The 25,620-nt window shown below is 40.2% G+C and overlaps 1 protein-coding gene across 1 annotated transcript in view; it reads right to left on the bottom strand.

The window, feature by feature from the left end:
* Window positions 1–25,620, bottom strand: part of PIGN (phosphatidylinositol glycan anchor biosynthesis class N) — a 97,809-nt gene that overhangs the window by 17,442 nt on the left and 54,747 nt on the right. Inside the window, exons 14-22 of the mRNA XM_054381674.1 lie at window positions 24,888–25,024; window positions 22,799–22,898; window positions 22,576–22,668; window positions 21,221–21,312; window positions 16,827–16,938; window positions 11,264–11,372; window positions 5,779–5,881; window positions 3,273–3,375; window positions 1,248–1,334 (exon numbers count right to left, since the gene is read on the bottom strand). Coding sequence (XP_054237649.1) covers window positions 1,248–1,334; window positions 3,273–3,375; window positions 5,779–5,881; window positions 11,264–11,372; window positions 16,827–16,938; window positions 21,221–21,312; window positions 22,576–22,668; window positions 22,799–22,898; window positions 24,888–25,024 — 936 coding nt within the window. The remainder of the gene's footprint in view (window positions 1–1,247; window positions 1,335–3,272; window positions 3,376–5,778; window positions 5,882–11,263; window positions 11,373–16,826; window positions 16,939–21,220; window positions 21,313–22,575; window positions 22,669–22,798; window positions 22,899–24,887; window positions 25,025–25,620) is intronic.

Genomic DNA, 25,620 nt, shown 5'->3' on the forward strand with positions numbered 1-25,620 from the left:
AGCCTGTATGATTTCCAACAGCAGAAAATGCGGGTGACAGAAATAATTCTAGGCCAAGTTACAGGAACATGGTTCACTAAAAGTCCACAGGAAGTTTCTCATCTGCCTGGCCATGACCAATGCCTACCCTCTAATGCTTTCTTCTTAACACACTGCCACACACTGAAAATGAGAAAACAGGAATAACTTCAGTATCACAGAATCACAGAAACATTCAGGCTGGAAAAGACCCTTGGGATCACCAAGTCTAACTGATAACCCTACTCTACACCTCTACACTTCACCCCTAAACCATATCCCCAAGCACCACATCCAATCCACCTGTAAATGCATCCAGGGTTGGTGATTCAACCACCTCCCCGGACAGCCCATTCCAATGACTGACCACTCTCTCTGTGAACATTTTTTTCCTAATGTCCAATCTAAACCTACCTAGACATAGCTTGAGGCTGTTCCCTTTTGTTCTATCACTCATTACCTGTGAGAAGAGACCAGTACCAGCCTCTCCACAATGTCCTTTCAGGTAGAGAGCAATGAGGTCTCCCCTCAGCCTCCTCTTTTCCAAACTAAACAGCCCCAGCTCCCTCAGTCACTCCTCATAAGATTTATTCTCCAGGCCCTTCACCAGCTTCGTTGTCCTCCTCTGCACGCACTCCAGCACCTCCACATCTCTCCTGTACTGAGGTGCCCAAACCTGGACACAATACTCAAGGTGTGGCCTCACCAGAGCTGAGTAAAAGAGGACAATCACCTCCCTGCTCCTTCTGGACACAGCATTTTTGATACAACCCAGGACGCCATTGGCTTTCTTGGCCACCTGGGCACACTGCTTGGTCATATTCCCTTGCTTGTCTATTAGAATCCCCAGGTCCCTTACTGCCATACAGCATTTTAAAATGATTTGTGAAGGTTGAATAAATTCTCTCCAACCAGAATGTAATAAACCAAAACCAAACTGAAAACAGGAATCCTTAGAAGAAAGCTTACCTCAACTGTAATGCTTATAATGAGAGGCCAAACTTTTCAAAGGGGCCCAAAAGCCAGATTCCACAGCAGTGCAGTTGGTACTTTTTACTTACTTTATGGAAAAGCATACTGTACAAGATTGTTTTCTTTTGAGCAACACAAGTCAAATCATCTTCAGCAGCTTCAGTTTCCACTGCCTACCAGGCTACAAATTTTGATTGTGGGACATTTTGAAACACATCCATCTTTTCTCTGGAATGCAGCAACTGGCAAAAGGATACAAAGAAGAAAGACCTGCGGATATCATCTAGGTGAAGCAGGCGAAACTGAGTTATATCTGTGGCACAGGCAAAGTTGAAACCAGCAAGCTGGAAAGACAGCAGAAGAAATCAATATTGAGTATCAACAAATGTACTTTCATAGAGCCACCTTTTTTTTAATGAAATGAAGAAGAAATAAACACACTTCCCTATCAGCTGCTATAGTGATGAGGACTGCAAATCTTTCCCATATTTTCATTATACTTTAATGAATCTTCCAGAAGGATTGTACAAGTAGGATGATCAAATGAACAGTGGAGTTTCTGCTGTTATCTACACTAAAAATGAACTTCTATGTCTCATACTTATCAAGATCTTTTTTCATCATAAATATTCCTCCTACACAAACTTCCACTGCTCACATGAGATGTGGATTAAGGTTCAAAGAAATAAAAGACTGCAATTATCCTCAGTTGACTTATGTTGTAAGTGAGAATAATAAAATATTCCTCATTTCCTCCACCCAGTTCTCAGCACAGTATCACTTGACCTGAAAAGAAATTGTCTTAATGGAGTTTAAAAGGTCAATGAACTCCTCACTAAGGAAAAGAAAAAAAAATAATCAAGCAATAGACATTCAACATTAACAATTTTAATTAAAAATAATCTCACATCATCAGAGAACGGAGCTGGACTCCATAATAGAAAATTTACTTTGTAGCATATATTAACAGGCATTCTAGAGATGATTTCTCTAGCCGAAAAACGGGAAGCAGTGGTAAGCATTATTGTCCTTTCACGTGAAACCAAAATTCAAATGGTATAAAGGGAGTGACAACAGAAAACTTCATTACCACTTACCCATGTTGTTTGAATTTGAATTTCATTAAGAAAAGTGTTCATCGTTGTTTAATACTGCTTTAACAGAATTTTATTTCAAAACAAACAGAAAATAATACATTTGTCAGGGTTGGAAAGGACCTCAAGAATCATCTAGTTCCAACCCCCCTGCCATGGGCACGGGTACCTTCTAGATCAGGTTGCCCAGAGCCTTGCAGTATCTTAAAGGGGCCTACAAGAAAGCTGGTAAGGGATATTTTAGGGTGGCAGGTAGTGATAGGACTAGGGGGAATGGAAAAAAAAATAGAAATGGGTAGATTCAGATTGGATGTTAGGAAGAAGTTTTTCACCATGAGGGTGGTGACACTGGAACAGGTTGCCCAGGGAGGTGGTAGAAACCTCATCCCTGGCGGTTTTTAAGGCCAGGCTGGATGCAGCTCTGGGCAACCTGATCATCATACCACCATCAGAGAGGCAAGCATCACCACCATGCCTGCAGAAAAGATTCAACACCCAAGAACCTGGAAGCAGCAACCAGAACAGGAAGCCTCCCATGTTGCAATAATCTGAACTTCAAGCCCCATAATACTTTGCTCCAATAAGCACTTTAATTTTTTGAAGCTGGCATGACTGCAGCATGGTATGACAGTTTCAACTCACTCCATGGCAGTCATTTAAGATGCTAAAAACCACGCTCACATAAAAGATCATAATTAGATGTAGCATAAATAAAAAGTTACTTTGGTTTTAATTTCTGATACTCAGCCTCGAATTGGCAATGCCTGTTCTCTTTCAAGTTTTAAAACGGTCTTCCTTGCAAGAGAATCACAAAACCAGCATGTCAGGTGCACTTTGGTAACTCCCTTGCCTTGTGAGGTCCCTTCCCACCCCTAACATTCTTTGATTCTGTGACAGAGTTTTGTAGACCACAGAATATACCATTAAGTCAAACTTTTTCTGCATTCCTAGAAATGGCCCTGATGTGGAATATTTTCAGTAATTTAAATCGTATCTCTGTCTTAGAAGGTCCCATTTCTGTTTAATGAAACTGCAAAGTATTGTCCTAAGAATACCACTTTGAATAATTATTATATCCTCAAAACAAACAAAATGCCCAAAACAAACAAAAGCCCCAAACAAACAACAACAGAAACCAAAACCAAGCTGAAAATTAACCAGCTAATAATGGCTATCCAGAGCTGTTACCTTTGGTTTGAGTGAAAGGCCATAGTGCTGCAGTGCTTCTTGCTCCATATTTATCCACACAAACATCACACCAGACAGCACCAGTGGAAACAGAGCTTCATACCTGAAAAGTAACACAAGAAACACAGGAAGTGCAGTCACTAACAACTATTTAGTATCAAATACTGACATGTTTCTTTTCTTTTTTCTTCACACAAATGACATACCAAAGACCTAGTAGCATTTTCCCTCTTCTGTACTCATTTCTGAGGCATCCTCACAGTTAGTTGGTTGAAGTTTAAAGCCATACAAGAATTTCCCTGAAGTGAAAAGTTCTTTACTATGTATCAATCCGTTGCAACAGCAGCATTGTCATAGAATTGTCAGGGCTGGAAGGGACCTCCAGAATCATCTAGATCCAACCCCCCTGCCATGGGCAGGGACACCTCATACTACATCAGGTTGCTCAGAGCCATATTCAACCTGGCCTTAAAAACTGCCAGGGATGAGGCTTCTACCACCCCCCTGGGCAACCGATTCCAGTGTCTCATCACCCTCATGGTGAAGAATTTCTTCCTAACATCCAATCTGAATCTATCCATTTCTATTTTTGCTCCATTCCCCTGCTCCTATCACTGCCTGACACCCTGAAAAGTCCCTCACCAGCTTTCTTGTAGGCCTCCTTCAGATACTGGAAGGCCACAATAAGGTCTCCTGGGAGCCTCCTCTTTTCTAGACTGAATAGTCCCAACTCTCTTGATCTGTCTTCATAGGAGAGGTGCTCCAGCCCTCTGATCATCACGCTGTAATTGATCGTTAAGCTACACTCCCAATCTCAGAAGATTATTTGGCTCATGCAACACTGAAACATAGCAAACTGTAAGTGAATTCACATTAATTTAGGGGTGTAGATTGTAATTGGAGACTATTAGTTTCTCCTTGCTCCTGACATCTCAGCTGCACTACATGATGCCTCTCAGTTGTTTGTTTTTTTTTTTCCTCTTTCAGGATGAAAGGGCAATAGTGACTGTGACACTAATACTGACAAGATTATAAATTTTTTCCTTTTTATGTTTTTCCTCCTTGGACAAACACTTGTCTAAATATAAGAAAATCACTGCATTTAATTCTGTATTGTTTCTTTTGGGCCACTCCACTGGTGTAGCTACAAAGCAGTTTCAAACTGGAACACAAAATCTTGAATATATATTTCTGCTTTAATTATCAGAATGACAAGCAGCTAAGCATGAAGACAGCAACAGTTGGATTGTCAGTAGCAGATGTGCCTACAATCCTCACCATGATCTATACCTGCCTACAAATTCGATTGTTTTAATTGAGTCAGTGAGGACTGGTTGCATGCAATCATACTCTTACATGGCTTCAATACACCTAGAAAGGTGCTGTAATTAGCTAGGTAATACATTGGGTTATCATTACATGGTGCAACACAGCACTGAGGAGAGGGCCACTGGATACTTTTGGCACAGAGTGCCTTGTTTTCACAGTGATTGGTTGTTCAGGGGTTTTGTTTGGATTTTCTTTTTTAGAAAGAAATGTTCAAAATTTGTTGGTCTATTTCAACATTGTAGGGAAAGCAGACAGCTGTCAACGCTTAAGTGGTCTGGTGCAGGGCCAAAATACAAAGGGAGGTTACTAGCCTCAGAGAGAACAGCATTCATGCTTTATCCAGAAGGCAGGACAGGCTAAGAAGGTTAAGAGTGTGTATGCAGACAGGAGTAAGATTAGGATAAAAAGCATAACAGAGAAGTCGGAGGAAGGGGAGCCAGGAGATTTTTTTTTTTCTAAGTGAGCTGCTTTATCTAAAATGAGAGTATCCACAAGAAGCATCTATTGCAAATGTCTGCTGCGAGATAATTTTATTCCACTTAATTTTCCAGTGTAACTATATGCAGAGGATAAGTGGGAGGGGAATTGAAAAGGATGGGTCCTATACTGCCTATTAATTATGCTCTCACAAGCTACTGAGTTGGGAAAAAAGATTGGCTGACACTGTGTTTTCTTCATTTACAAGCTCTGAGGAGCCATCTTTTGTCCAAAAAGAAATGAGCTCTACTCTTTATGTGGACTAGCATCCCCCTAAAAAAGAAAATTACTTACATGAAAATCTCTCTGAACAAAGCTTTTCCTCATTCTATGGCTACCTGTTACATGTCATTTAAGCCAGAACTAGACACAGGGGTTGAGTAGCTGGGAGAAAAGTTACTTGCTTTTGTTTGTGAGGAGGAAAGAGGTAAACTAAAATTGTCTGAATATATTCCCTTCTACCGACTGTTTGGTCTAGCTGAAAGGAATGTCACCAAAACAGCATTTATAGTACAAGGAGGAATATGGAAGTTCCCATGAAATTTTATTTAGGAAACTAAAGCAAAGACATAAATTGGAAGGCTACAGGGAAAGCACACATGACATCCTTAACAGAAATCCTTGTGAGATCCTGCAGTTTCACATTTAGCCCTTGGTTTTTGTATGTAAGATCAATCCAAACGCGGTAAGAAAGAAGTACCCTGTGCTGAGGAGCAGGTAGGTGGACATCAGGGAGAGCAATATGCTGAAGAGTCGCTGAAAGAGAAACGTGGGGCTCAGTAATGGCAACAGCGAGGAAGAAACTGCAATTAAAAAAAAGATCCATCAATCACTACATGCAAAACATTTTGTCCTTGGTAACAAGGTAACATTCTTCAAGTTTTGACACTATGTACAGAAATTCAGTACTGGTTATATAAGCTTTTCTATTTTTGTAAGTTATTTATGCCAAAGAAAACCCAATGTTTTAAATGCTTAATATTTATCAAAAGTAATTTTAGTTCCCTATCATTTTAATTTCCTAATGTCCTATCTCACAGCCTTTATAATTTCTCATGAACTGATGTTAAATAGTCCTTAACCTAATGCAGAAGCACGACCTCAAAAAACAGTCAAACCTGACTGTTTAATGCTACTCTAACACTCACCATGGCTTCGAGGACCTCCAGCAGCTCCAAGACCGCAGTTACAGAGTCACTGTTCCACTGCATTAAATTAGGAAACCTGCCACATTGCAACTGAAAATACTGGTAGTAAAGATAAAGAAACTGTCACCTTACTAGGTTCTTCATTTAAAAGTTTTAAGCTAGGAATATTTAAGGGGGATCTGTCTGTCATGATTCATGCCCTTGCCTTCAACTTGTAATGCATTTCTCTAATGCAGGCATGGAATCTTAAGAGTTGCATGTTGCTCCTTAGTGCAGTCCATTGCTCAGCTGCCCAGTCAACCCTGGTTAGAGAGTCTGTGCTGCTCCTAAAGAGACTCCTTCTACTAGGAAATTTCTGCAGGTGCGGACAGGGGTGAACAGCTTGCAGTGGGGTAAGGAAAATTGGGAAGATAGGAAATAGGCTAATGGAAGAGTGAGTAAAGAGAGGAAGTAAAGCAGAAGAAAAGTGATCAGTGCTTGAAGCAAGGAAAAGAAGAAGGAAAAGCACTGCAGGGATTTAATCTTTAAATCAGATTTTTTTTTTAATATGAAAATTGGATGTGTTTATAAAGAAGTGCACTGACAAATAACACCAGTGTGGTTATTCATTGTGGTATAGTGCCCTCAACATTACTGAATCATTCAAAGACTGCATCAGCAGGAAGTCATAATTAATAATCACTCTATTAAGGAACAGAAATAAATCCACAATATATGGGAAGTGCTTGCTGGTGCACGTTGTCACAGTATGCATTAGTATTTATAGTGAGCGTTAAAACAAAATTACGGCTGTTCCTAAAACCTGTGGGTCTGTATGTTTCATTTCCAGGGTGCTGTTACAATTACAGAATAAGTGACTACATTTCAAGGATGCTCCAGCCTTTCAGTATCACTTGTGGCTTTCTATACTTAAAGAAGGCCTAATTCGAGGAGGAACTCCAGGGACCACACTGCAAGTCAAAGATTCTGAAAAGAAATTCAGGGTGGCAGCTGGCCTCTGTGAATGACACTCCACATATCAGATGTGTATCACTCTCCAAGTGCAATCGTAGATTAGAAGAGATGAGTGGTTGGTAGGTGGTAATTAGCTTTTCAGTTCCATCTTTGGGGTGGCATTTCATCAGATGATGATGATGAACAACATCAAAAGACCTGCAGTTATCTGGCTGACCTACACAAATCTCTGTATGTGTCCACCATACATGGTTGTGACAACAAATTCCTCAAAATTTGGCAAGTTGCTGTGATAGACTTCCACTGATCTAAACTTTTAAATATAATATACATTCATCCAAAAATAACAGCTAGCATAAAGATGGTTCTGAAGAACATGGGAAGCAGCTAAATCAACTTTCTGTTCTTAACATACTGTGCATGAACCAGATGGTGTAACAACTAAAGCCAGCTGCTCACGATCCTGCAGGAACACACCCATCATTAATTAATTTGCCTGGTTCTCCAAAAAACAGTCTTTCTTTAAAATAAATAAACAAATAATTTGGGCCTGCATTGTAGACCTAAATGTTAGCTGTGGCTGTGCTAGCAACAGGGCATTTCTCTCCAACAGGAGTATTGAGGACATTTTTTGATGCCTTAGCTTTTTACCTGCTTAGTTCTGTGTTCAATTATGTAGAGCAACTTTAGCAAGTACATAAAGCTCCTACCTTGTATATCATATTCACTTGAAATGATTACTTCCAGTTTGAAAGACTGCTAAAATATTCAATACTGCTGTGGCTAAAAGTAGACTTTTGGGGTATACACAGATTGCTTCCCTGCTAGCTTTATTTTTGTCATAGAAAAATCATCTACAGCAAAGACAATTTCTACTATACATTTTCCTCATAACTCTAGACCTCTCTGACTGCCAAAATCATCTCTTAGATTAAATTTTTTTTTCTCTCACCTTTTCACAGGAAAGATAACCTCTACCCTCAATTCCTGCTTCAGTAAGCCAAGCAGGGCATCACTGATTTAATTGACTTTATAACTGCAAGGAAATCATCCACACAGATATCCTTAATTAGCTTAGCAGGCAATGAAGAGTTAGGAAAGCATCATGGAAAGGAAAATGCTCCAAAGAAAATTGCAGTACAAAGACAGCATAGCTCACACACACTTTGATCACCATCAGTTCTATTAATCTTGAATCCATTTGCTCAAACAGAAGCAGGATTGCTGAAACTGACAAGATCTGCTTAAAATAAAACAATGTCACCAGTATAGTAATGTAGAAGACATCCAGATACTTCCTGGATAATACAGACTATATATCATAATACAGATAAAATATTATTTAAGGCATCAGAGTATCACAGGATGTTAGGGGATGAAGGGACTTTGGAAGATCATTGAGTCAACCCCCCCTGACAGAGCAGGATCATAGAATCTAGCACAAGTTGCACAGGAATGCATCCAAATGGGTCTTGAAAGTCTCCAGAGAAGGAGACTCCACACCTCTCTGGGGAGCCTGTCCCAGTGCTCTGTAACCCTTACAGTAAAGAAGTTCCTCCTCATGTTGAGGTGGAACCTCCTGTGCTGTAGTTTATATCCATTGCCCCTTGTCCTATCACAGGGCACAACTGAGCAGAGCCTGTCCCCTTCCTCTTGACACACAACCCTCAGATATTTATAAACATTTATTAAATCCCCTCTCAGTCTTCTCTTCTCCAGACTAAAAAGCCCCAGGTCTCTCAGCCTCTCCTCACAGGGCAGTGCTCCAGTCCCTTCATCATCCTTGCAGCTCTCCATTGGACTCTCTCCAGCAGATCCCTGTCCCACTTGAACTGGGGAGCCCAAAACTGGACACAATATACCAGGTGTGGTCTCACCAGGGCAGTGTAGAGGGGGAGGAGAACCTCCCTCAATCTGCTGGACATATCTGGGAGAAGTCTCATTATCAGTAGCCCCTGCTCGTGTAGGGGACTTCAACTTCCCTGATGTCTGCTGGAAATACGACACAGCAGAGAGGGAGCAGTCCCAGAGGCTCCTAGAGTATGTGCCAGCAGTGTGCTCTGGTGGCCAAGAGGGCCAATGCTATCCTGGGGTGGATTAGAAGGGGTGTGGTCAGTAGGTCAAGAGAGGTTCTCCTCCCCTTCTACTCTACCCTGGTGAGGCCACATCTGGAATACTGTGTCCAGTTCTGGGCCCCTCAGTTCAGAAGGGACAGGGAGCTACTAGAAAGAGTCCAGTGCAGAGCCACAAAAATGGTTAAGGGAGTGAAACATCTTCCTTACAAGGAGAAACTGAGGGAGCTGGGGGTCTTTATCTTGGAGAGGAGGAGACTAAGGGGTGACCTCATTCATGTTTACAAATACATCAAGGGTGAGTGCCAAGAGGATGGAGTCAGGCTCTTCTTGGTGATGCCCCATGACAGGACAAGGGGCAATGGGTGGAAGTTGAGGCATAGGAAGTTCCATGGAAACAGGAGGAAGAATTATTTCACTGTGAGGGTGACAGAACCCTGGAACAGGGTGCCCAGAGAGGTTGTGGAGTCTCCCTCTCTGGAGATATTCAAGACCCGCCTGAATGAGTTCCTATGTGACCTGGAATAGGTGATCCTGATTTGGCGTGGGGGTTGGACTGGATGATCTCTCGAGGTCTCTTCCAGCCCCTAACGTTCTGTGATAATGTCCTGACACAGCTGGTGAAGGAGCCAGCTAAGGAAGGCTCCTTGCTGGACCTGCTGTTTGTGACCAGAGAAGGACTTCTGGGTGATGTAGGGCTTGGGAGCTGTCTTGAGTACAAACATGGTGAAATCATAAGAGTTTTCAATTGTTGGAGAACAGGGTGGGTCAGCAGAACTGCCAGCTTGGACTCCCAGCAGGCAGACTTTGGCCTGTTTTGGAGACTGGTCAAGAGAGTCCCTTGAGAGACAGTCCTGAAGGGCCAAGTAGTTCAGGAAGGCTGGACACCGTTCAAGAAACAGTGCAAGAGCAAAAAAAAGGCACTAAAGATGGTGAAAGGTCTAAAGAACAAGTCTTATGAGGAGAGGCTGAGAGAATGGGGGTTGTAGAGAGATGGAGCTCACCCTCCTTGGAGGTGTTAAAAAAATGCATAAACAAGGCACTTCATGACATGGTTTAGTGGACATGATGTCAGGTTGATACTTGGACTTCATGATCTTAGAACCATTAAGGTTGGAAAGAGCTTCTTTAATTGTCCAATCGTGCCATTACGGTTTTTAAAAATTTCTCATCTTGACTTTTAGCAAAGAGTTGCTATCAAACTTTGCATGGGATATGTTTAGCTCTAGAACAAATCCCACAATCCAGGTCACTCAGCTATAAAAAATGCTTAACATTTTATAATGTAGCCCTTTAGAAATCATTTTAGAGCTGAAATATTAGTGGAATTGTTTTACTGTATTCCTTACTCCAGTGGTAATTCCATTTTCTCTATTTAATCATTCCAAGGTTTTAAATTTTAGAGTGGTGAAAAACCCATACACTTGTAAATTGCTTGTTTCTTTAATAATTAGGCTGTAACAGATATAAAGCATACATATAAAACATAGCATCATTAATTCACACCTATTTTACCAGGCAGCTCTGAAAAGCTGTTACCTACCCCAAGGGTCTCTGCCATTACCTGCAACTTCAAGTTTCTTTTGAAATAGAACCCTGCAATAACCTTTCCTCACTTCCCTATGCTTAACTGAATTGCTTGCATAGTATCTCAGATCACATTCATCTGGATCCCAGTGAAACATGAAGAGAATTTATACCATAACATCCCCGAAGAGTCTTCGACATATTATGAATATTTAAAAACAAAAAATAAAGCTACTTGTAAATAAAAGTTGTTTGCACTTCATTACAAATATACAATGGAGTAATATTTCAGAAGAGCTATTAACACATTCCTCAAAAAAACCCTCTCAAGGAAGAATAGTGAACAAAAAGAGGAACTAGTAGTAGTCAAATAAAGGAAGATGTGTAAAAGTAAGACATTAATAAAGCATTGTCACTGCACCCCACCCAATCCCAAACCCCACAAAGTATCAGCATACAAATCTGGGAGGGAAGATGGTCTTACCTAGAGTCATCCAGCTAATGATTTGATTCAATAAAGGCAACCCTTGTTTGTTCTTAAGACTCTCATGGGTACTGCTCACAACATATGTTGAAAGTGCAATACTCAACATCTAGAATGAAGAAATCAGACATAATAATCTCTGCCAAACCACACTAAATATACAAATATACTTTAGAGTTGCTTGAACATCTCATCTGAAGCAGTATAATAACTGATATGTAGTGCTAAGCTTTATACAGCTTTATACAGTTTATGCTTTAAAAATTTTTTCTTGTTGTTTTTGCTTTAAATTATTTGTGCTGGGTTTTTTTTCTTTTTTTAAACAAGTGTCTGGATCAGTGAATTGACATGGTAAGCTTTCTGTCAGGAATAACTCCTTTTAAAAATTCATGTAAACCACAGAAAACATATGCACCCATTTTTTTTAGGGAACACTTGTCCTCAAACAGCAACCATAAAGGACCTCTGGCTTTGCTGCAGGATCACGTTCAGGGTGAAGGAGAAGGCTAGCTAAGGCAAGAGCTTTACACAGGCAGCACAGCTTCTGTAAGAGACAGCAGGAGCAGAGCAGGTTGGAGGGAGGTATTAAGAGATGGAAAGCAGATGCAATCTTAGCAGATTGTTCAATTAAATTGTCTGAACCACCTCAAGCAAAGCCAGTGCCTTGAAGAAGCAGTGAAGCTGAAGAGGTTTGGTGATTTTTTTCCTTGATTAATTCAAGAGACACCATTCAGTCATCAAGTAGGTGCAAAGAAACCTTAGGAAAATTACCCCATGAGTCAGTTAAGTTTGAAAGTGACAATTATCCGAGAAAATGCTTGAGCCAAGTTTTCAATTACTGCTATTTATTCGCAACTCCACTAAAAGATAAATCAAGCATGCAGGGTACTTTGCAAACACGTGCTTAAAAACTGCACTACAAGGCATAATTGATGTTGTGGCTTTTTTAGTGCAAAGCAACTACAGAGTGTTCACATTCATCAGTTGTTACCATATGAATAGCTGCCATTCCCTTTTGAGCCAGAGATACCTAGTGCAACCTGCTTAGAGGATACATTTAGTCAGAATCCTTTTTTGGTTCAGTTTCACAGGTGTGCAGTATCTGCTGCTTCTATTTAATTTCAGGTCACGAGAATATGTAACATATTTCTGTGTGACATCAATAAGGTAGTTCAAAGCATTGAACCTTCAAAAGGCCAGGGAATTGGCTCCTTTAGAACTCTGGTGTTTATTTGGGATGCTTTTGCTGTATTCAGGGCAGATCAATCCCCTTTGATATATCTTTTCAACTTCTTCTAGTGTTATGAGCTCTGGTAATTCCTCTGATATCTCCTAGCCACTGGTGAAGTTATTTGCACTCATTTTATGTTATGTCCCAGAATCTATCTTGTGCCTTGGAAGACTTGTGATGACCTAGGCACATTAGTAAACCTAACTGACTGCTTCATGGCCTGCACTAGTGACCAGGAAAGGGCTCAGAATCTGCTTTCAAGATTCATGTGTTCACAGTCTAAGTAATGTTCAAACTGCTCTCAGCTTTCATCAACATCTCCAGAACTCTGGAAGAGTGCAGAAGCAACTTTGGAGATACAAACTGAGATCACCAGCTAAGAATCTGTCTTCTTTCCTCCTTCACAACCATCTTTGAAGTTCAGAAATGATTCTTCAACAGCTGGCATCTGAGAAACACTCATGCGTAGGTCACAGCTAGAGAGAAGAAACCAAGGGCAATGTCTGCAGTCCCTATACATGCAGCTCTGGCTGGAAGCTTTCCCAAGCATCTAACACAGTAACACCACATGCAGAGAATGGTAGGAGAACCAGCAGCATCATCTAGATGCTACACAAGGCTGGTCGAAAACACTTTTCTTGTCCCCTAGTTTCATCAAATATGGCATGGATTCCTACTGTTTATTTATCTCCCTATTTAGAAGAGAAAACTAATAAACCGACCACCTGGACCTATATGAAGTTCAAGCCTCCTAGGGACAGTAACTTAGCCCAGAATTATCAACCAATGGAAACATCAGGGCTTTTGGCTGAGCAGCAAAACTGGACTTCACCTATGAAAATGCTGACAAAGAGGAACTGGTAAGCTCCCCAGCAAAAAAAAATAAATTGTACAGTAAGCACTCCAATCCAGCAGTCTAGCTGATGGACTATAAGTAACTCCTGTTTATACCATTCCTGGAAGCCTTAATGTCTGCTCAAATACCCCAGAATCATAGAATCATTTAGGTTAGAAAAGACCTTTAAGATCATAGAGCCCAATCTTTAACCTAACAATTGCCACACTTAGCAAGTGCACTATTAAATGTCTCTAAGTGCCATGTCTATATGTCTTTTAAATACCTCCAGGGATGGTGACTCAATCAGTTTGTTGGGGAACCTGTTTCTCAATGCTTGACAACCCTTCCAGTGAAGAAAATTTTTCCTAACATCCAATCACCCCCCACTGCCTGGTGCAACTTGAGGCCATTTCATAGATTCACAGATTCATAGAATGGTTTAGGTCAGAAGGGACATTAAAGATCATCTAGTCCCAGCCATGGGCAGGGACACCTTCCATTAGACCAGGTTGCTCAAGGCCTTGAACACCTCCAGGGAGGGGGCATCCACAACCTCCCTGGCCAACCTGTTCTAGTGTCTCAGCACCCTCACAGTAAATTGCCTCTCATTCCTCTCACTTGTTACCTGGGAAAAGAGACTGACACCCACCTCACTAAAAGACAGAAGTAGCATTAATCTAAAGACAATTCATCTGAAATAAGCAGATGCAGAAAATTGAGGTGAGGTGAAATGAAAAATTTAAAAGAGGGTTCTTGAATATTAAAAAAAAAGTTATGAGATACCGATCAAAGAAGTCTGGCCAGATAAGTAGGCTTCTTGCTAAAAGGAAAAAAAAAAATCTAGAAACACCAGCTATTGCTTCTCCATTGTGTAATTTAAAGGCTTTTAGCCAATGCTGAACCTATAAAAGATGTTAGCAGTGGCTAAGGGAATCCCCAAGACAAACCATAAAGAGTATCAGGCAGACACACTGTATTTTCCCTTCCATTTCAGTCAATACTTGAAAGAAAATGCCACATGAAGAAGAAAAGATGTGTAGCAAATTAATCTTTCATTCTCCAAAATGAATAAACATCAACAAATCAATCTTAGTTTTCTGTCTAGGAAAAACATTATCAGAGAAGAAAGTGTAACCTTCAGTGACTGCTTCCAAATACCACATATGGGAGAGCTCAGAAAAACACTTTTAAGAAACCCCTTATGAGATGCAAAGCAGGAACCTGATTGTGTGTGATTACACACAAGAAAGTCAGTGCCCTGATCACTGTCATTGCAAAACAACACATTTCATCTGGCTAGAGGATTCATCCTTAAACCTGGCTGGGAGTCGTAAATCAAACCCCATGTTCAAAATACTCCAAACATGCATTTTTGAGGATTACTCCCTTCCACTGTCCCCACTGAGAACCCCAACTCAAAAGAACAAAGAAATTCCATTGCCTAGAAATCCTAGTCTTCTGACAAACATTTTCCTTTCACATTTCTATCTGTTCTAAAGTAGCTAAGTGCAACCTAACCCCAAAACAAGTTATTTATTTTGAAAGAGGTAATGATTCTGTTATGTCATTCTCCCCCCTGTAAGTCTGGATAATTGTCTTCTTCCAATCCTTCTCTTACCCAGAGTGTGAATGTTAGATCCCATGTTTTTCATTCCAGATAAGATTTTGAAATAAAATCTAATAGAGACTAGTAATGAGATGTCACTGTTGCAAAATATCCTCTCATATGAGGAGAAATTTGAGGAGTTTTACAATCTTCTCAAAGGCTGGGAATAAAACAAAGACATTTCTCCCTGAACAAGCAGACAGAACATTTTCATCTAATTATTGCAGGGCTCTGTGAGTGAATTTCTTGATTCTCTAAACTTGGCTCAAGAATAGTCTGGCAACACTTTCTGACTACAGATCTATTTCAGCAGCAGCAGCACCTTCTCCACAGTCAGACTCCATGAAATGCTGCAGCAGTTGTCTAGTGAGTTGACACTAACCAGCTGCCAGATGCCTGCCCAGCTGTTCTCTCCTCCATCCAGTACAATTTATTTTCAGGTATTCCAGTAAGAAATCTACTGCTGAGTATATACTGAAAACATCTGTTATGCATGTTTTATGAAAAAACATGACACCTCTTTTCCACAGTTAATCTGGCCAAGTTAAGAGAAACCACCAACATACTATACATGTGTGAATGCTCAGGTAAAGGCATTTACAGAATCACAGAATTAACCAGGTTGGAAAAGACCTTCAAGATCATCAAGTCCAACCTATCACCCAACACCATCTAAACCATGGCACTAAGTGCCTCATCCAGTCTTCTTTTAAACACTTCCAGGGACAGTGACTCCACCACCTCCCCAGGCAGCCCATTCCAATGGCCAATGACTCCTTCTGTGAAGAATTTCTTCCTAACATCCAGCCTAAAGCTCCCCTGGCACAGAGACTGTGTCCTCTCATTCTGTCACTGGTTGGCTGGGAGAAGAGACCGAACCCCACCTGGCTACAACCTCCCTTCAGGTAGTTGTAGATGGCAATAAGGTCTCCCCTGAGCCTCCTCTTCTCCAGGCTAAACAACCCCAGCTCCCTCAGCTGCTCCTCGTAGGGCTCGTGCTCCAGACCCCTCACCAGTTTTGTTGCCCTTCTCTGGACTCATTCAAGCAACTCAACATCTTTCTTAAACTGAGGGGCCCAGAACTGGACACAGTACTCAAGATTAAATAATTTATTATTCTTCCCCCTCCTCCTTGTAACTAATTTAGCCTCCATACCTAAAAACTGATACAATGAATGCATTGTTTAGCTCAATAAGAAACTCCATCATTTAAGTTATAACCAATAAAGGTGGTCCTGAAATAAAACCATTATGTTGGAATAAGTTGTGGGTGGTTGTTTTTTGGTTTGTTAACATCATCTTTTAATAAGTTGTAGGTTGTTGCTTTTTGGTTTTTTTTTTTTTTTTTTTAAAGACAGCAGACATACAGGGTATTATTTGAATTTTGAAGGCTCTCTAGAACTTAATTAGCACTTACTATTAAAAGATGTACCTATTTCATGAAGATATAAAGAAGAAAATATTATCTTTCACCCGGAAGAAGATTCAACCAACAGAAAACCAGCTCACTTTCAGTTTCACACTGCTATTCAACAGCCAGAAGCTGGAAAGAACTCCTTGAACCATATCAAGCCTGTCCTTACTGTGCATGCTTAGCTCTTGCAAAGGTCACTGAAAGTTACATACACAGAGTGAAGGGAGGACAAACTCTCAAAACACTTAAATAGCCATAAGCTTAGCTTTTGGGAGCAGATCATTATGATATTTAAAATTGTGCATTACCACGAGCACATGGTCCTCTTGAAATAGTCAAGGGGCAAACTTTTAGGAAGAACCATTTTCTTCTTGAAAATTGTGGCATTGATAGGAACACGCTCTTAGAAAGTATGTAAAAATTCACACATAAAAACTCTTTAACATTCAGAATGACTGAAAAGTAGCAACTGACCTGATAAAAATGTAGCTTCAGATCTTTGGTATTCCTATACTTATTTTCACGTCTACAAAGAGAGGCCAGTGAGAAGCAAGAGATCAAAAGAGTCAATAAACCAGCTGCTGTTCTGTGGAAACAAACAAAAGAACAATAAAATCCCAGGAAATATAACCAAAAGGTTCAGGAGATTTTCATAGTAGTATTCTTCATTAAGATGAAATAATTCCTTACACTATCAAGATTTAATATGTTAAGGAAACTTCAACATACAGCTTTAGAATAACAAAATCCAATCTGGAATCAAGTGTGATTTAGGTTTGGTTGTTGTTTTTTTTTTTTTTTAGTGGTTGGTTGGGTTTTTTTAGATCTTGGGGTCTGAGGAAGTGCTGGTGGGTTGTGTAAATTGATTTAGTTGGGTTGAGGTTTTTGTTGGCTTTGTTTTGGTTTTGGGGGTTTTGTTGTTTAGGTTTTTATCATTTGGTTGGGTTTTCTTTTGGGGGGGGTGGGTTTGTGGTTTGTTTTGTTTGATTGATTGATACAAATTTTCCATCTGCAGAAACAGTTACGCTCTTTTCGTGGCAGTGGCAAAAAAAACTTCCATCTTGGCCATGTCTGTTCTGTCACCCATTATTTTTAGGTACTTTTGTATACCTCCAAATAATATTTTGAATAAAATAGTAATAGTGATCAGTGATCTACAGTTAGTGTATCAAAAGAAGTGTTGCCAGCAGGTCAAGAGAGGCGATTGTGCCACCCCACTCTGTTTTGGTGAGACCAAACCTGGAGTACTGTGTCCAGCTCTGGGGCCCCTAACACAAGAGAGATATGGAGCACTGGAGCAGGTCCAGAGTGGGGCCACCAAGATGTTCAGAGGGCTGAGGCACTTCTCCTATGAAGAAAGGCTGAAAGAATTAGGGCTTTTCATCCTGGAGAGGAAAAGGCTCTGGGGAGACCTTACAGCTACATATCAATATCCAAAGGGCTGTCCGGAAGGGCTTGTAGTGATATGATGACAGGCAATAGTTTGAAAATGGAGCAAAGTAGATTTAGTTTGGACATAAGGAAGAAGTTCTTTACAATGAGGGTAGTAAAATACAGGAACAGGTTGCCTAGAGATATGGTTAAGGCCCTGTCCCTGGAGACATTCAAAATCAGATTCAGTGTGGCCCTGGGCAATCTGATCTAGTTGGAGGTGTCCCTGCTGACTGCAGGGCGGTTGGACAAGATGACCTTTGAGGGTCCCTTCCAATCCAATGCAATCTGTGAATGTTTCAAGGTTTGTCAGGTTTGTCATCTAACAGTGTAATTCCACCACTATTACTATCAAATAAGGTAGCTTTGTTTAAAAGCAAGACTAACAGGAAGATTGTCAGTCATCACGTTAACACAAGAAAAGTAAATCTACTAATTATGATGCTGTTCCAAAATAACAGGCATGATTCACTAAAAGATCAATACTAATACCAATTGTCTCCCTTCAGTTATCAAGTAATTAGAGAAGTGGTGAAAGCAACAGAAGTTTTTATATGTATTTCTCTGTCATGGTGCAACCTTGATCTGGAAGTACTCAAACCACACAGTCCTCACTTACACTTGTCCCTTGGCATGCCCACTGAGAGACTACTGACAAAAATGTCCATTTGTGACTGCTCCACTCTTGTTTTCTCCTTTGTTTGTACAACAAACAAAATGCATAAATACCTCACATTCTGTAAAAATCAGGCTACACAGGAGTATCTTGATAGTCGTTTTCAAAGCAGTGTCAACTGCAGCAGGCTACTCAGAGCCATGTCTAGCTGGGTGTTTAATAATTCTGCAGAAGGAGACTCCACAACATCTCTGGGGAACCTGCTGCATTAACCACATCTCCCAGTTTTGTATCACATACGAACTTGTGAGGGTGCATTCCACCTCTTCTGGGCACCACCAGTGACTGGCCTCCAGTTGAGCTTCACGTTACTGATTACAGTCCTCTGAACCTGACAGTTTAGCTTGTTTCTAGTCCACCTCACTGTTCACTGATCTAGCCTTTACATCAATGGTTTGTCTATTAAGATGTAATGGGAGACATTACCAAAATCCTTGTTAAAGTCAAAATAAACACCACTCACTCCTCTACCCTGGCCAGCTCACTCAGCTCTCTTGGGTGTACCCCATTAATGCCCATAGATACATGCCTGTCCAACTTGTTTCAGTGTTCACAAATCTGATCCTCTTTCACTCAAGTTATGTCTTCCTTGCTCCAAATTTCCCCACAGGTCTCAGCAGTCTGAAGGCTGCTGTTCCTGGTGGCCAATCTTACCAGTAAAGATGGAGACAAAAGAAGATCTGAGACTTTTCAGTGTCCTTTATCACCAGGTCACCATCCCAGTCTGCAGCATGGACACATTTACCCTGAACTTCCTTTTGCTGCTGTACACTGTCTTGTTGCAGTTTACATCCCACACCAGATTCAATTCCAGGAGAACTCTGGCTTTCCTAATCTATCCTGCATATCCAGACAGCATCTCTACTTTCTTCCTAGGTCACTTGACCCTGCTTTCACCTCTTGCATGCTTCATTTTTCTGACTGAGTCAGGAGGTCCCTGTTCATACCATAGAGGTTTTATTAATGTACTGAAAAAGCCTTGAACACAGTGCCACTGCTCAAGAACAGATTTAATAAATGCACTTTTTCCTCACTGGCACACTAATTTCTCCTTCTCGTATCTTCTCTCCCACCATCTCCTTAACTTCACTATCCTGAAGTGTCACATCTACGTTTATTTTTAATTGCTGCTTCAAGCCTTTTCAGCTTCAGAACTCCCTTGGCAAGATTCAAACTGTTTCAGAGGTAAAATGTTTCATTAGAAGAATAAATAGGACGACATACAGCCTGGTTATGGTGAATGTAAAGAAGTGTCAGGGAGGAAGATCTGAAGGTAATTTAATTCCATTTTAATTTCTAAGCTGTGCTCAAATGTTCTAAAGAATAAAATCCCCTCAGTTTGGATCAGCAGAAATACGTACATGTGTATATACAGCTTTGAGGTGGTAATAAAGTCAAAGCAAATCTGTGAGTATTTCTAACTTGCCCAGGCATCAAGACTAGGAAAAGTTTTCAACAGATGGATTTAAATCACAGTGAAAACACCAGAGCAGAATGTCAACAATTTTGGAAATATCCGGGCTCATAATTCTATCTGAAATTATATATTAATGCTCAAATCCTACATTTTACTGAGTATCAGGCACCCTGGCTCTGATGGGGCACAGCATGTTTTCTCCCAAACAGCAGAAGTCATGGCAGTTTAGGTCTCCCTCTGCAGTGACTACAACAATACCACGAGTTGAACACCTTCAGGCCAGCCACTTGGATTGCATCCAGATATCAGAGAATGCTTGCATGATGAAAAACTATCTCACAAGAGGAGAGGGACAGATGACAAAGATGCACTAGAAAAAAATTCCAGTCAGCCACTGTAGAAAAATCAAACAAGCAACACCAGAAAGAAGAAAGCAAAACAGAGAAGCTGAAGCGGAAAAAGAAGAGACAAAGGAAACATCGAGGAAGAAGAGAGCTCTGCCTATCCTATTTGTCCTGTCTCTCTAAATACCTCATTAGGTACAGAGTATCATTCAAAATTTAATGGAAGAATTCAGAGGGATGCTGTCAAAGTAAACTGCTTTTGAAAGAATATTCATATAAGTCAGTGATATTTACCATATCTGCACCACACTGAAGCTCCTCCTTTAAAAATAACCTTTATTTTCATGTAAAAGTTGCAAATTCTGGAATTTGCAAACAAAATGCAAGATAATGCAAAGAGTACATGGATATGGCAAAAGAATTAGGTCTATTCTTGTTCACATTAGTGAATAACTGAAGTCCCTGTTATTCATGTTATTTAAATTCTCAACTTCAGTATCTGTCTCAGTCAACTTTCAATAATACAATTTACAGACTCACAGATTCACACAGATTCACAGATTGCACTGAGTTTGGAAGGGACTCTTAAAGGTCATCTTGTCCAGCGAGCAGGGACACCTCCAGTTAGATCAGGCTGCCCAGGCCACATTGAGTCTGACCTTGAATGTCTCCAGGGAGAGGGCCTTAACCACATCCCTGGGCAACCTGTTCCAGTATTTTACCATGCTCATTGTAAAGAACTTCCTCCTTATGTCTAACCTAAATCTACCTTGCTCCAGTTTAAAACCACTGCCCCTCATCCTGTCACTGCAAACTCTTCTGAACAGTCTTTCTCCAGGCCTTCCTATAGGTTCCCTTCAGATAGGGAAATGTAGCCCTAAGGTCTTCCTGGAGCCTTCTCTTATTCAGGCTGAATTTCTCACATATATCTAAAGTCAGCCTAAATTTTGAACATCAGTGAGGGAAATAAAAAGTTTTAAGAACAACATGAGATTCTTACACCAGAGAAATGTTTGGTTCTCTTCCTACAACAGGCATTAAGGGAAATACTGCCAGGAGCACACAGAGAAGAATCCAGACCAATGCTGTCCTCTAAAAGAAGAAAAACAAATGAGATTTTTTTTGAGGTCACACAGAGGGGTGATTGTCTGACAGAAAAAAATACTTCAGTGAACTACTAACAGCTACTAGTATCTCCCACAGGCAACCCTCCCCACCCTGAATCTATCTAGAGTAAAATTCACTGAAAAAGGGCACAGGGTCACTGGTATTACAGCACTTCAATTGAACACAGGAAAGAATCTCATTTACACAGCTGTCAGAATCCTATCAAAGACAATGTGAATTAAAGCTAAGCTTATACTTAAAAGCACTTTCTCAAAGCGTGGCCTTCACACACATCGCACTTGCCAGAAAGCTAATGAGTAACCTTATGGAAGAAGGGCATAAAACTCATCCAGCAGAATTTTACAGCAGCTATCTAATGATTTACTCTCTAGAAATAAAATAACATTTTCCAGCCTTCAAATCTGAATGCCACGTCATTTGACCACCATATTTGTCTAAGTAGTTCTCTAAATTCTTTGCTAAGAGGAAAAACCGCAAACTAACCCAGCTATCTTACTCTAAATAAAGACAGGGAGAACTCTAGTACTTAACTTTTTTAAGCTCAAATCAGATTGAAGTTCCTGAGAGGAAGGATGCTACAAAACATCTCCTGTATATACCCAGCTTTAAGAAAAGCCACTTAGATACAATTGTAGATAAACAGAAGCTTTCATCTTAACAGTTCTTACAGAGCATGACTTAGCAATTTGACTCAATTTTTTGTTTTAATTAGAATGGTAATGTTAGTCCAGAACTTTATGGTTTAGGTATCCTGTGAATATAAGAGATATTTGAATAAACTAATGGAAGAAATGCCTCACATTAAAAGTTGTGGCACTTCACCTGGGAAAACTGGTACAGAAATCTGCCTCTGAGGAATGATGTGTGCCAGCTGATTGCAGACAATAATGAATTGACAAACATTTTTCAAGTTACCATGGGGTTTTTTCCCCAATAAATGATTATATTACTTAAATAGTGGCACTTACACCATGTCAAAACTTGTCACTATGACAATTCAATAAAGGAACACCATGTCAAAACTTGTCACTATGACAATTCAATAAAGGATGTGTATTTCATATGATTTTAAGTCAAGCATTTTTTAGTTATCATTAACAACACAAAACCAATAGCTAACTCATAGTTACCCTGAAATTCTTAAATAGTCTTATCATTCATCGTGCACAAGAGACCTGTATCCAGACACATTAAAGCTTCCTTGCCTTACTACATGCAATTCAGTACCTTTGCTTGAACCCACAGTTGAGTGATCACTGGCCAGCTAGCAAAGACAACAAGACCAATACTAAGTGTGGAGCGGTAAAAAAAGCTGAAGACCTATTAATAAATAAGAAATAATTCATCAGAAGACTGAAAGCCAAATACATTAATAAAACTTACAGTCCCACAGAGAGGTTGAATGCTAGCGACGAGATACCCTGTGGATACATATGGGCAAAATACTTACCAGTATTTCAATTCCTAGTGCACAAACCAAGAGGAATCCTACAGACTGACTGATAGGAAGTGACAGGAGATTTGTCGCAAGGTCTTGAATAACAGGAAGTCTGTTCAAAATGATGGAACAAGATAGTAAATATTTTTAAAACCCAGAAATACTACAGGATTTTATCTTTGAAGGGTGGGAAGGTGGTCAGAGCACAAGAACTGTCTCAGATATTGCTGATTCTGCCTGCCATTTAGAAACAGAGTAGGTGATAGCCTGAGGTTCCTTCTGCCTAGTTTTACATGATATAAAATCTACAATAAAACCCTTCAGCTTTCCCCCTCCTATTTCTAGCCCATATTTGCCAATATTTGGATTATTCTTTATCCAAGCAGACTCTGAGTTTATGAACATTTTTGATTATTCTGTGCTCAGTGTCTGTCATAATTGATAAAACATTTAGACTTTAGAGAGAGCAGAAAAAAAATTCCCCATTTAGCTTTTCCAGTGTTTTATGGGGCAGCTCATTATCTAACTGCAGTTGGTCTCATTTTCTCTGAATAATACCAAATTGGTATCTACAGAATTGCCAGTGGATTAGGTTAGTAATAGAAATCAGAAAGTAACAACTGTATCTGGATTTGCAGTAAAAGGAGACCAAAACAAGTCAAACTTGTTTTAATATCACAACATTTAACCTGACTAGTACATGTTCTCCAAAAGCAGTTGAAGTTCAGCATACTTGACAATTTGCAGGATCAGACTATTTCAAAATTACCAAAGAAAGGGAACAACCTGGCCCATTTTACAAAAGAAGCGTAGGCATCCTTTTGCTACAGTTACGCAAGAGTACCAAAAACCATTTCGTCTTGTAAAAATATTAATTAATTTTTGCTAACAGAAAATATATCTTCTAGAATTGGCAGATGAATCAATCACTTCGGAAGCTACTCGAATATGTTGGTGTTGTGGGTTTAAGACTGGATGTCTTTGCCATAGAGAAAAGAGGAGTATAAGGAGGAGGTGGACACAGGACAAGTGTAATCTGTGTTATTTCATCCCAGCATGCTTGCATCTTCCCTATATCACAGTATATCAGAGGTTGGAAGGGACCTCAAGAGATTTTCAGGTTCAATCCCCCTGCCAGAGCAGGATCACTTAGGGTAGTCTACACAGGAACACATCCAGGTGGATTTGGAAAGTCTCCAGAGAAGGAGACGCCACAACCCCCCTGGGCAGCCTGTTCCAGCGCTCCATCACCCTCACTGTAAAGAAGTTTCTCCTAATGTTGAGGTGAAATCTTCTATGTTCAAGTTTGAACCCATTGTACCTTGTCCTGTGAACCACCGAATAGAGCCTGGCCCCCTCATCCTGACACCCACCTCTCAGATATTTATAGACATTGATGGGATTCCCTCTCAGCCTTCTCTTCTCCAGACTAAACAGCCCCAGGGCTCTCAGTCTCTCTTCACAGGGGAGATGCTCAAGTCCCCTAAGCATCCCTGTGGCTCTCTGTTGCATTCTCTCCATCAGGTCTGTTCTGCCCTTTTCTCTCTCTCTGCTCCTAGAGTGTTCTAGGCTGTTACCTCTCTGGTATTGTGGGGGAATTGTGACTTCCTGCAGCCTTGGCCGTGTGGCAAATTTTGTGCTATGCAATTTGGGCCTAGGTCATGGGGGGAAGCAGGGAGGCATGGGGCAGGGCGTCGAGGCCTGGCGTTTGGCCATCGGGGGAAAGGTTTTGGAAGGCATTGGCCTAGTGAGGTTTTAGAAAAAGCCCAGGTTAGAGAAAACTGGGCTGAGGCTGAATATGAATTTGTGTATTTTGAATTTCTGTATATAGTTGTGAATAGTATTTCCATTTAAACTTTCCAATTCTATGGAGCATTTTTATTTTACTCCTTTGGGAAGGGATAAAACAGCTTTATGTCCACTCAAATGAAGACAGTCAAATGAAACATAAGTCTGGAATGACCCAGGAAGCATTTCAGGAAGTTTAATACAAATTATATCTAAATTTTTCTCTCAAACATATGTCAAAAGTTTGTCAGCAAAAAGGAAGCACAGACATGGTTTGATAAAAGTGTCTTCAAAAAAAGCATTCTTTACTTACTCTTTCACAACTGCATACCACACTGGTACTGGCAGGAGACAGTATATGTAGTATGTCCAAGGACATGTTTGAATCAACAGGAAAAGAGCTATTATCATTCCAACAAAGGCAAAACAGTAGAAGAGAAGAGTAGATTTCTGAAAAATGGTTGGACAAACATTCAGGAAAAGGCAATGAAATGTTTTAAATTGCACACTATTTTGCAGTTGTTAGTTACACAGTGAAGCAAATGGTATTTTAGCACAGTCATTCAAGTTGCCTTGTGTCTATGTAAACAACTCTGGATGCTGCTTCCAGCCAGATGAAGATAAAACAACACACAACAGTAGGATTTGAAGATCTAATTCTAAATACGTCTATACATAAGGTCCGGCACATACAAGGCACACTTGTACAATCTGGTAGCCCAATGTATGCTGTGTAACTTCAGTGGGTACTTTAAGTCCATTTAAAGTCACAGATGCTAAGGGTCTTGAAAAAAAGGAACTCTATTAAATTTAGATTCTAAAACCAGACTTGGAGCTTAATCTTTTGAGTTCAAGGTCATAGCACTACGATCAAAACGTTTAATGAAAATTCCATTATCATATTTTTTTTCCTCCTGCTTGAGACATTTGTAAGAGAATTAATTGAGTTAAAATGTAAAGCATTAAATCCTAGCAGAAAAAAAAAAAAACAATGCTTCAGAATCTAGGGACAGCAACCTTCCACAGAAGAGACAGCCTTACACAGA

This window comes from Indicator indicator, chromosome 6, assembly GCF_027791375.1.
Source record: "Indicator indicator isolate 239-I01 chromosome 6, UM_Iind_1.1, whole genome shotgun sequence".
Classification (NCBI taxonomy): Eukaryota; Metazoa; Chordata; class Aves; order Piciformes; family Indicatoridae; genus Indicator; species Indicator indicator.